The 13,142-nt window shown below is 49.9% G+C and overlaps 1 protein-coding gene across 4 annotated transcripts in view; it reads right to left on the bottom strand.

The window, feature by feature from the left end:
• LOC132394540 (pre-B-cell leukemia transcription factor 2-like) overlaps positions 1–9,631 on the bottom strand; it is a 50,239-nt gene extending 40,608 nt beyond the window's left edge. For 2 of the 4 annotated variants that reach the window (XM_059970826.1, XM_059970827.1), the window contains exons 1-2: positions 8,757–9,631; positions 8,456–8,529 (exon numbers count right to left, since the gene is read on the bottom strand). In XM_059970826.1, coding sequence (XP_059826809.1) covers positions 8,456–8,529; positions 8,757–9,040 — 358 coding nt within the window. In that variant the 5' untranslated portion in view covers positions 9,041–9,631. The remainder of the gene's footprint in view (positions 1–8,455; positions 8,530–8,756) is intronic. The other 2 variants (XM_059970824.1, XM_059970825.1) reach the window with 2 other exon arrangements.
• Positions 9,632–13,142: the final 3,511 nt, after the last annotated feature.

The raw sequence follows: 13,142 nt of genomic DNA, 5'->3' as shown, positions 1-13,142 counted from the left end.
GCCCCTTCCCGACAATCCCAACGGATCGCACCAACACTGCCCCTTCCCGATGATCCCAACGGATAGCACCAACACTGCCCCTTCCCGACCGTCCCAACGGATCGCACCAACACTGCCCCTTCCCAGCGATCCCAACGGATCGCACCAACACTGTCCCTTCCCGACAATCCCAATGGATCGCACCAACACTGCCCCTTCCCGACAATCCCAACGGATCGCACCAACACTGCCCCTTCCCGACAGTCCCAACAGATCGTACCAACACTGTCCCTTCCCGACGATCCAAACGGATCGCACCAACACTGCCCCTTCCCGACAATCCCAACGGATCGCACCAACACTGCCCCTTCCCGACAATCCCAACGGATCGCACCAACACTGCCCCTTCCCGACAGTCCCAACGGATCGCACCAACACTGCCCCTTCCCGACAATCCCAACAGATCGTACCAACATTGCCCCTTCCCGACGATCCAAACGGATCGCACCAACACTGCCCCTTCCCGACAATCCCAACAGATCGTACCAACACTGCCCCTTCCCGACAATCCCAACAGATCGTATCAACACTGCCCCTTCCCGACGATCCAAACGGATCGCACCAACACTGCCCCTTCCCGACAATCCCAACGGATCGCACCAACACCGCCCCTTCCCGACAGTCCCAACGGATCGCACCAACACCGCCCCTTCCCGACAATCCCAACGGATCGCACCAACACTGCCCCTTCCCGACAATCCCAACAGATCGCAGCAACACCGCCCCTTCCCGACAATCCCAACGGATCGCACCAACACTGCCCCTTCCCGACAATCCCAACAGATCGCACCAACACTGCCCCTTCCCGACAGTCCCAACAGATCGCACCAACACTGCCCCTTCCCGACAATCCCAACAGATCGCACCAACACTGCCCCTTCCCGACGATCCCAACGGATAGCACCAACACTGCCCCTTCCCGACAGTCCCAACGGATCGCACCAACACTGCCCCTTCCCGACAGTCCCAACGGATCGCACCAACACTGCCCCTTCCCGACAATCCCAACAGATCGCACCAACACTGCCCCTTCCCGACAGTCCCAACGGATCGCACCAACACTGCCCCTTCCCGACAATCCCAACAGATCGTACCAACACTGCCCCTTCCCGACGATCCAAACGGATCGCACCAACACTGCCCCTTCCCGACAATCCCAACAGATCGCACCAACACTGCCCCTTCCCGACGATCCAAACGGATCGCACCAACACTGCCCCTTCCCGACAATCCCAACGGATCGCAGCAACACCGCCCCTTCCCGACAATCCCAACAGATCGCACCAACACTGCCCCTTCCCGACAATCCCAATGGATCGCACCAACACTGCCCCTTCCCGACAATCCCAATGGATCGCACCAACACTGCCCCTTCCCGACAATCCCAATGGATCGCACCAACACTGTCCCTTCCCGACAATCCCAACGGATCGCACCAACACTGCCCCTTCCCGACAATCCCAATGGATCGCACCAACACTGCCCCTTCCCGACAATCCCAATGGATCGCACCAACACTGCCCCTTCCCGACAATCCCAATGGATCGCACCAACACTGCCCCTTCCCGACAATCCCAATGGATCGCACCAACACTGTCCCTTCCCGACAATCCCAACAGATCGCACCAACACTGCCCCTTCCCAGCGATCCCAACGGATCGCACCAACACCATCCCTGCAAACCTACTAAACAGTGCCCTTGCCCTGATGCACACCGGTGACCCAAGCTCTCTGCTGCCAGTCAGTGCCCCCCCTCCACACGTGCCATCAGTGCTCCACACCACACCCCTCCCTACAAAAGCGATTTGTTGAAGGGCCACGTGTCTGCACCACACAGCAAGAAGGCAGACACTGCCAGACTCTCAAACCTCGTGCAGGGCAGACTTTGGTAGGTAGCTGGGGAGAGTGAATTGAAAGACACAGGAGGCTGCTTGGCCCATTGGCTCCATGCCAGCTCCCAGGTTTGCAGTCCCATTGGTCCATGTGTGTCCACATTCTCTCATCTACACCCCCACTAACTGCCCTCAAATACAGTCTTTCATCCACACAGTAGAGACAATTTCCTGTGGCCAATTCACCTACCAGCCCACATGTTTTTGGGATGTGGGAAGAAAATGGAGCATCTCAGGAAAGGCTCTTCGTCTCATGTTCTCAATATTGATTGCTTACTTATTTATTCTTCTTTCTTTCTCTTTGTACTTACGCACTGGTTGAACTCCCAAGTTGGTGTGGTCTTTCATTGATTCTATTATGGTTTATTAGTCTATTATGGATTTATTGAGTATGCCCACAAGAAAATGAATCCCAAGGTTGTATACGGTAACATACATGTACTTCGGTAATAAATTTGCTTTGAACTTTGATCTGCAGCACTGCTTTCAATTCTCATCACCCCATCACAGCAAGGATGTGGAGGCTCCGAGGAGTGCCAAGAGGCCCCAGAACAGCTTCTTCCACCAGGCCATTATGCTGATAGAATTATATTTCCATGTTATATTGACTGTCCTGTTGATCGTACTATTTATTATAAATCACCATAAATTGCACATTGCACATTTGGATGTAACGTGAAGATTTTTGCTCCTCTCGTATATGAGGGATTAAGTCAATTCAATGCAAGAGGTTCAACAGATGCTGCCCGGATTGGAGGACACGCGCTACAAGGAGAAGTTGGACAAACTTTGGTTGTTTTCTCTGGAGCATCAGAGGCTGAGGGGCATTCTGACAGAATTTTATAAAATTGTCAGAGGCACAGATAGGACAGAGAACTGGAATATTTTTCATAGTGCTAAAATGTCTAATACTAAAGGGAATGTGTTTTGGTCGAGAGGGGGAATGTTTAAAAGAGATGTGCACAGAATTTTTTTTTAAAACAGTCATGGGTGACAGTGGAGGCAGATGCAAAAGAGGCCTTTAAAAGGCTCTTAGCCAGTTACATGAATATGCAGAGAATGGAGGGATATAGAACATGCGGGCAGAAGGGATTAGGTATCATTAGCTGAATTAATTAAGCACACCTTGTGGACCAAAGGGCTTGTCCCTGTACTGCACTGTACACTGAAGGGGCATCTTGTATACATGCAAATTAGGAGCAAAAGGCCGCTCAGACTCTCGTCTGCTATGCCATTTTGCAAGTCATTGGCTAGTCTAACTGCAACCCTGTTCCCTCAGTCACCCCTCAGTCTCTCACTTACTAACCACATACCCGGCTCCAATCTAAAAAACGTTCAATGACTTTGCCTTTACCACCCCGTAAGGAAGGAGTTCCAAAGATACACCACATCTCCTCAGCTTCTTCCTAAATGGCCACCTTTTGTTGAGCGGCCTCCTTGGTAATCATCACCTCTTCAGTGGAGACATAGAACACAGAACAGTACAGTCCAGGAACAGGCCCTTTGGCCTACAATGCCAAGGTAACTCTTTAATGAAAGGACATCTTTAGGACCAATCCCCCACCCCTATTTCTAGGCTGTCCCACTAGAGGAAGTGAGATTCTGTCAGACATCTTCAAGAGGATCAACATGTCAACATCACAGAAGGAGGTGATTTTCCTCCAATGAGTTTGTAGTTCTATTGGGGGGGGGGGGGGGGGAAGAGGATGCAGAACTGGGAAGCCATTGATTCCGCAGAGATGGGCATCCATTTCAGATGGGAATCAGGCATTTCTTTGAGGTGTAAAGTCTTCACAACTCTCCTCAAAGGCAACATTCAAGCGAGGTGCTGAAACTTTCTGTCCATCAGAAAGTAGACAGAGGTCACACAGCGGGTACAGCCACTGCCTCACCGTTCTGAAGACCCGAGTCTGAACCCGACGGGGAGAGAGAGAGAGAGAGAGAGAAAATATGTGGAATTTGCACTTTCTCCCTGTGACCACGTGAGTTTCCCTCCCAACCCCCGGTTACTCTGGATACCTCCCAGGTCCCAGCGTTGTGTAAGCCGGCCACTGAACTGTCCGCAGGGGGGTAGAGTCTGAGGGAGAGGTCGAAGGGGAGGTGGAGGAAATAAAAGGGACCATTGTAAATAGGTTGACACAGAATTAGTGGAGCAAAAGGCCTCTTTCCCTGTGGCGAATCTCTGAGAAGTTTGTCTGCGACAAATGCTGCTCCTCACTCCCATCCCGAGCTCGGAGGCCCCCTATCGCACGAGCAAAACCCAACAGACTCGAGCAGCCCCACCCCATGTATACTTGTGGTCAGTTTAGGTTGCCTGAGGGGACGTGGAGTGGGTAGTGATGGTGGGGGGTGGGGCGTAGAGGCAGGGAGTTCCACACTGGCACCAGTGGCGGAGCCAAGAGCTGGGCACGGGCCCAAATCCAAGAGTCAGATTTCTTGGCAGAACCCTGGTCTGTTTACCAATATTCTGCCTGAATCCACTCCCTGCCCATTGTTGAGGGAGTTTCCCTTGCTAACTCGAGTGTTGTCTGGGAGACACTGAAGGGTCAAGGGACAAGCCTGGGCTGGAATCTCTCCTCCCACCTCCACTGAACGCTGGCAGCTCAGCATTAACACCAAAGGAGTAAGGGGGTGTTGGATGCTGAAGGAAGAACAGATTCCCGGAACTTCACCCTGCCCTGGAACCTGCTGTCGCAGCTGCTCCCTCCCCCAACCATGTCCCACCGACAGGTGGGAACCCCCACAGGCAACTGGCTGTAGACCTTCCAGTGACAACGGAAGGTCCTGGTGGGAAGTGACAGCAGTCTGTATTACCCCGTGAGTTTCAGCCGTGAGCGTGCACTGCACTGTGATCCCAGAGTAACTGATACAATGGCCCAGTGTTCACTACAGAATGGTCTCAGAGTGATCCAGTACAAAGCAGATCTCAGAATGATCCAGTGCGCATTGCAGTGAAATTCCCCGGGGAGATCCCACTCACGTAACAAGGGACAAAAGATCCTGGAGACTGATGCAAGGGTATCCTGGTGATCCAGCAGATAATACGCCCAGCTCAACGCATCAGTGATCCACTGCACCCCTGTGCTGGGAGGACTACAGACCGTTCAGCAGGGACATACAGAGATCCAACGTGCACGATGGGGGGGGGGGGGTGCGTTGGTGCTCACAGTACAGTGAGGACCCAGAATTGATCTACTGTCAACCATGCAGTGATCCAGTGCACACTGTAAATCCCCAGCAACTGATCTTGACACATAGCACAGAACCAGAGATTCAACGCACGTTCTCCACCAAAACCCCTGAACCCATTGCAGTCCACATCGTATATGTATTAAGAGCTACAGGCTCTGGCCACTAGTGCACACTGTGTGCTCATAGTAATCACTCCCAGTGAACACAGATCGTAACCTGACCCCGGTGCACACTGTACACCCAGAGTAGTCGGTCCCAGAGTGACCGATCCCAGTGCATCAGCCTCATTGCATCTAAATCCCAGATCTCCTTCCCCAAACAGTACCTTCCCTGGAAGGACTGTGGTGGCTCAAGAAGATGCCTCCTCCCCCACCGTCTAAAGGGCAGTTGGGGATGGTGAAGGCAGATTGTGAGAAATTATTTAATTAGGCACAGGCTACCTCTTGCTCTTTCTCAGTGGCACTGAGAGAGATGGGGGAGAGGGGGTTGGAGTTGCAATGAACCAGCACAGGAAACCCATCAAATATTTTGACCCTCCCCCCTTCCCATTATCCAAGCCTCCATGAGGCAAGAAGAGGTACCTGCACCCCAGGTTCAGCTTGGAGGCAGGAGGGGGTTGGGGGGGGAATACCCAATCACAGGTCATCACTACAATTCAGCCACATTTCCCAGGGAAGCTACCACCAACAATCTAAAGACAAAATATACAGCGATCAAGCTGCCACTTGTCAAAGCTTTGGCCAATAACAATTACTTATCCACCTCTCTTGGCAGAAGCTCTCCCTTCAGTTGCAGAAGTCTGTCACAAGCACACTCCAAGGAGATTCCTTGGTGTATCACTGCTCCTGCCACCTCAGCACTATCCAGCACAGGACCCACAGGCCCATTCTCTGACTCCCTTGCCAGGGGCTGTTCCCAGCAGATGTGGAATACTCCCACCCACCTGAGGGGACAGCAGAGGGCCCATTAATTTGTCTACCTCTATCAAATCTGCCCTCGTTCTCCTACGCTCCTGGGAATGAAGTGCATTCCACGGAGCAGGGCTGTCCAGCCCCCTGACCCACGCCCTTCTCTGCTCGGATCTGGCCCCAGCACCTCTTCCCCATTACGAGGGGCACGGGGCAAAGCCTGGGTCCAGAGCAGTCCAGGGCACCCCAGTATGGAAAAGGGCAAGAAAACAAATCTAATCTTCAGTAACGCATTCAGCACAAGCACGCTTGCACACGGCGGGTGACCACATGTCCGTGCAAGGGATCTGTGCACAAGGGGGTCACTCACGAGGGACTTTGCGCCTGTGTGAGGGATGGATGTGCAAGAGGAAGGCCACTTGCAAGGTGAGTGTGCAATTACACAAAGGTGTCAGAAACTGCTGCAGACATCAGAACAAGCCCACAGTGGCAAAAAAATTACAGCGACCGTTTACACACACAACCATCACCTGAACAGCCAGTTACTGCATAAAATTCACATATTTATAGAAATACAAGTTTTCCAGATCACACAGAAGAGATTTTCATCCAATACAAAACTGGAGATTAAACTCACAAATCAACATTCCAGGATATACCTGCCACACAAATTCATCCTGACCAAATTTACTCCCAGAGTTTGGGGACCAAAATTTTAACAAGCATTTCGAATACAATCTGAACACCACCCTTCCTTCCCCCACAGCCCTTGCCCACACAGATAGACACACATCCACACACACTTTACACCAATGTTACAGCGACACACTGGGGTCAGGCAGCAGACAAAACAAATTCAAGAGCAGGCAAACGGTTTGTCAGACCCTCCAAGGTTAACACCAGTCGTGTTGAGTGTTCCCCTGGTGCGGCACAGCAGGGTGAAGGTTACATTGCCTGCGTGTGTGAGACCACGTGATTGGGCAAGACAGCCTGTGTCTCTAGGTGTAACACTGTATATCTTCGTATAATAGCTGTGCATCTGAGTGCCTGTGTCTGCATACATGTGGGTGTGCATCTCCGAGCGAGCCATGTGTGCCTGTGTCTCCATGTGCACTTTTGTGTGTGTACAAGTCTTTATGTGTGCAAAAATCAGCATGTGTGTGTGAGAATCTGCTTGTGTGTGAGTCTGAGAGAGAGTGCGAGTGTGTCTCTCTCTGATGGTCAGTCTGAGGCTGTGTGCATGTGTGTGAGAGCCCAGAGTCTGCATGTCTGTCTGTGTGTGTCTGAAAGTTTGCTTGACGTGTGAGTCTGTGCATGAGAGAGAGAGATTTTATGTGTGGCCCAGTCTGTGTGACATAGTGTGTGTGTGTGTCTCAGTCTCTGTGTGTAAGAGGGAGGGAGAGAGAGTGAGTTTTTATGTGTGGCCCAGTCTGTGTGAGAAAGTGTGTTTGTGTGTCTTGAGTCTGTGTGTCTCAGTCTCTGTGTGTAAGAGGGAGGGAGAGAGAGAGAGTTTTTGAGTGTGGCCCAGTCTGTGTGAGATAGTGTGTTTGTGTGTCTTGAGTCTGTGTGTCTCAGTCTCTGTGTGTAAGAGGGAGGGAGAGAGAGAGAGTTTTTGAGTGTGGCCCAGTCTGTGTGAGATAGTGTGTGTGTGTGTTGGGTCTGTGTGTCTCAGTCTGTGTGTGTAAGAGGGAGGGAGAGAGAGAGAGAGAGAGAGTGTGTGTGTTTTTGTGTGTGGCCCAGTCTGTGTGAGACAGTGTGTGTGTGTGTGTGTCTTGGGTCTATGTGTAAGAGGGAGGGAGAGAGGGAGAGAGAGGTAGAGAGAGAGATGGAAACAGTTGCGAATGGTGGGAAGATTGCCAAAATTGCTGAAATTCACAGTGTTGGGGAAACTAACCAAATAAACCCTTGCGATGCCGAACAACGATCTGAGGGGGGGGGGGGGGGGGGAAATGGCCAAGGACTGGAGAGAGAGAGAGAGGCGGGAAGACGAAGACAACAAACTGGAAAGGGAAATCTACAGAGAAAGAAGACGGGACCTGGGATATGCACTGATCAGTTTCACATGGTGGATAGGACGCAGGAAAACGCTTGGCTTTCTGCCGTCCAAGCTGCTGATCAGTGATCGGAAGCAGCGTTGTGACCCTCCCGGGAGGAGGCACGAGAGAGAGAGAGAGAAAAGAAGAAAGTCACAAAGATTTGAGAAGGGCCCAGAGACACGCAACATACATATACACATACATACACACCCTGGGAAAAGCAGTCTGAGCTGGCCAAGATGGCGGGCAAGAAATCTTTTTCCTTTTTGTGTGTTTCTGAGTGAGTGAGTGTATATGAGTGAGTGAAAGAGGGAGACGGACGGAGGGAGATGATTATTTTACACCCTCCCCCCACACACATAGATCCACACAGAGAGGAAGCACTCACCCGTCTTCTCTTTGATCTCACATAAAACACTGAAGAGGGCAGGTTTCATTCTGTGACAATTCAGCGCGTGTTTCCTTAAACGGGAGAAATTCACATCAACACAAAAGGCAAATAAAAACTTCTAAACGCACTTTCTTGTGTAAAATATTCAACAATATATCTACGTATGAGGGTTTTTTAAACACAAGCGCGCACAAATATAAACAAAATGTGCAAATTTAAAGTCACAATTCAATATTTTGAAGATATTCATTGTTTAAAAAAACAAGGAAATCACTAAGGATTAAAAAAATAAACCAACTTGGCTTGTGCTTCGTCCAGACTTTGATCGGTGATGGTCATGATCTGGTGGAGTATGTCCCCGATGTCTTGCTTCCTCCCGTCCCCATTATCCGTGGGGCTTTCGCGGAGATGGGTCGTCAGCGGCTGTAGGCCCGCCGATGCCGGGTGCACAGACATCGTTACCCCGCTGCCGCCGCCTCCTCCGCCTCCCCCTCCTCCTCCGCCTCCGCCTCCCGCTCCTCCGCCGCCTCCACCACCAGCCCCGGCTGCCCGGGCCTGCATCAAGCGGCTCTGCTCTTCCATCCGGACTCGCAAGCTGAAAACTGGCCGAGGGGGGTCCAGCGTGTTCCCGAACTCACGGAGAGAGGGAGAAAGGATGGGGGGGGGGGGTGGGTGAGAGAAATTTCAGGCAGATCCCTTACAGATCCGGGCAAGCGGCGAGTTTTACTCTATGCCTTCTTTTTTCCGCCCTCTCTCCCTCCCTCAAATGAGGAGAGAGAGAGAGAGAAAAAGAGAGAGAGAGGGAGGGAGGGAGAGAGAGCGAGCGAGGAGTGCAGATCAACTGAAATGTTTACTTTCTATTTTGCTTGTCAGTTTTCACGGCCTTGTCAATTCCACTCAGTTCCCAGGTCGTCGCGGCCGCGGGGTAAAATTATCCAGGACACAAATGAAATACCTTTTCCTTTCCTCCTGCTCCTCTCCTCTCCTCTCCCGCTGCCGCTGCCCCTCTCTCTCTTTCTTTCTTTCTTTCTCTCTCTCTCTCTCACCCTCTCTCTCTCTCCCTCGCACAGAAGTAAAACTATCGCTGCTTACACCGTTTCTCTTCCATCATCAACTCAGTCCGTAGCTCAGCGCTGCCATTTACTTTGTGGTGTGGATAGATGTTAAGGGGGTGGGGGGGGGGGAGTGAAACTGATCGGGTGGGTGGGGGGAAGGGGAATGGGCTTCTTAAAGAGACACTACCACCCGATATCTTGCCCCAAAAGAAAGTTCTTATCGAGTTGTACAACACGGAAATAGGCCTTTTGGCCCGTTCTGTCCCTGCCAATCTTTCTGCTCCGGTCCCTTGGATCAGAACTCGCGATTCTAGATGTTTTTAAAAGCATTATGACAGCCTCGGCTTCCACCACCATCCCATCTGGGGGAAGAAAATCGTCCTCAGAGTCCCTCCAAAGCTCCCTGCTCCTTCCTCCGTGTCCCCTGGCTTCAGGCGCTACTGTTATTGGAGGGAAAGGTTTGCTATTATCGACCCGAAATAAGCCTCTCACTATCGAGGTTCAAAGTAAATTTAGTATCAAAGAACATATACTACATACTACTACTCTGAGATTAATTTTCTTACAGGCATTCAAAATAAATACACAGAAACACAATGGAACTAATGGAAAAATAAACGCTCAAGACAGAGGCGAACAAAGAAATGAACAGTATCAGCCCCCAATCCACCCCAATCTCCCGTGCGCCAGAGAAATCAGCCCCCAGCCTGTCCAATAACTCCCCTCTCTTCAGTGTAACATGCCCTTACCTTCTGAGGTGTCTAGGTCTGTGATGCTCAGTGTGGCTGGGGTTTTGGGTGGGGGGGGGGAAGGGTAGCTTTACTACAGGTTGAGAGAGGTTAGTCTGAGATTTCACCCTGGGTGCTGGGGAGGTATATAAAATTGTGAGGGGCCCAAGTCATTAAGCAGAAAAGGGTGCAGGAAAGAGACATGCGGATATCCCTAGGCCTTGAGGAGAGACTGCGTGGGCTGCGAGTGTTTTAACTGGAGCAAAAGAGGCTGAGGTGTGACCCTGTGGTCACAGATAAGGTGAATGGTCACAGTCTTTCTCCCAGGACAGGGGAATCCCAAACTGGAAGGTCCGCATTTAGGGTGAGAAGGGAAAGATTCAGAGGGGACTTGAGGAACAGCTTCTTCGCACAGAGGGTCACAGAATCATAGAAAAACGACAACACAAAAACAGCCCCAAACCATTTGCACTGCCTAAACCCATTGATCTGCACCCGCCCAATACTCCTCCCAGCCATGTACCTATCCAAACTTCTCCTGAACGTCAAAATCAAAATTGCATCCATCACTTGTGCTAGCAGCTCATTCCACACTCTCACTACTCTCCAAGTGAAGAGGTTTTCCCTCATGTTCTCCTTGAACATTTCACCTTTCACCCTTAACCCATGACCTCTAGTTGTAATCTCACCTAACCTCAGTGGAAAAAAGCCTGTTTGTATTTACCCTACCCATTCTCCTCATAATTCTGTATACATCTATCAAATCTCCCCATAATCTATGTTCAAAGGAATAAAGTCTGAACCTATTCAATCTTTCCTTATAAATCATGTCCTCCAGTCCCAGCAACATCCTTGTAAATTTCCTCTGTACTCTTCAAATCTTGTTTACATCTTTCCTGTAGGTAGGTGACCAAAACTGCACGCAATACTCCAAATTAGTCCTCACCAATGTTACATACAACTTCAACATAACATCCCAATTCCAGTACTCAGTACCTTGATATATGAAGGCCAATGGACCAAAAGCTTTCTTAACAACCCAGTGTAGCTGTGATAACAATTTCAATGAATTATGTATCTGTATTCCCAGATCCCCCTCTTCTACCAAATTCCTCAATACCCTGCTGCTCACCGTGTAAGACATACCCTGGTTGGTTCTCAAAGTGCAAAGAGTTTGGTCCTCACACTTGTCTGCAATAAATTCCATCTGCCATTTTTTTTCCAGCTGGTCCAGGTCGTGCTGCAAGCTTTGATAGATTTTCTTGCCGTTCACTACACCGCCAATCTTGCTGACATCTGCAAATTTGATGATTCAGTTAACCACATTTTCATCCTGATCATCGTTATAGATGACAAACAACAAACACAGCACCAATCTCTGTGGCTTCCAGTCAGAGAGGCAACTCCTCTACTACCATCCTTTGGCTTCTCCCACAAAGCCAATGTCTAATCTAATTTACTACCTCATCTTGTGTGCCAAATGACTCAACCTCATGTGGGACACTGTCAAGTGCCTTGCTGAAGTCCAAGCAGACATTGTCTACTGCCTTGCCTTCATCAACTTTCCTGCTAACATCCTTGAAAAATTCTATAATTTTGGTTGGACACTGCGTATCACTCGCAAAACAATTCGGACTATCCCTAATCAATCCCTGTCTTCCCGAATACTGTACTCATATATTCACTCTCTTAGAATATAGAAACATTGAAAACCCACAGCACAATACAGGCCCTTTGGCCCACAAAGTTGTGCTGAACATGTTCTTACTTTAGAAATTACTAGGCTTACCCATAGCCCTCTATTTTACTAAGCTCCATGTACCTATCCAAAAGTCTCTTAAAAGACCCTATTGTATCCACCTCCACCACCGTCACCAACAGCCCATTCCATGCACTCACCACTCTCTATGTAAAAAACTTACCCCTGACATCTCCTCTGTATCTACTCCCCAGCACCTTAAACCTGTGTCCTCTTGTGGCAACCATTTCATCCCTGGGAAAAAGTCTCTGACTACCCACACAATCAATGCCTCTCATCATTTTATACATCTTTATCAGGTCACCTCTCATCCTCCGTTGCTGCAAGGAGAAAAGGCCAAGTTCACTCAACCTATTCTCATAAGGCATGTTCCCCAATTCAGGTAACATCTTTGTAATCTCCTCTGCCCTTTCTATGGCTTCCACATCCTTTCTGTAGTGAGGTGACCAAAACTGAGCGCAGTTCTCCAAGTGGGGTCTGACCAGGGTCCTACGTAGCTGCAACATTACCTCTCAGCTCTTAAAGTCAATTCCACGATTGATGAAGGCCAATACACTGTATGCCTTCTTAATCTTTGCAGCTGCTTTGAGCATCCTATGGACTCGGACTCCAAGATCCCTCTGATCCTCCACACGGCCAAGAGTCTCACCTTTAATACTATCGTATTAATGGTATCGTATTTGACCTACCAAAATGTACCACTTCACACTTATCAGTGTTGAATCCATCTGCCACTTCTCAGCCCAGTTTTGCATCCTATCAATGTCCGGCTGTAATCTGACAGCCCTCCACACTATCCACAACACCTCCAACCTTTGTGTCATCAGCAAACTTACTAACCCATTCCTCCACTTCCTCATAACTTTCCCACTACTGATGTCAGGCTCATGGGCCTATAATTTCCTGTTTTTTCCTAAGAGCCTTTCTGAAATAGCAGAACAACATTGGCTATCCACCAGTGCCCCCCCCCCCCCCGGTACTAAGTATGGTTTAAATAACTCTGCTTCGACTGCTGCAATTTCTGCACTTGCCTCCAGTGGGGTCCAAGGGGACACCTTGTCAGGCCCTGGGGATTTATCCACTCTGATTTGCCTCAGGGTAGCAAATGCCTCCTCCTCTTTAATCTGTATAGGGTCCACGAG

The sequence above is a fragment of the Hypanus sabinus genome, chromosome 5 (assembly GCF_030144855.1).
Source record: "Hypanus sabinus isolate sHypSab1 chromosome 5, sHypSab1.hap1, whole genome shotgun sequence".
Classification (NCBI taxonomy): Eukaryota; Metazoa; Chordata; class Chondrichthyes; order Myliobatiformes; family Dasyatidae; genus Hypanus; species Hypanus sabinus.
Note: the sequence above shows the minus strand (reverse complement) of the source record. Positions and strands in the feature narration are given on the sequence as shown.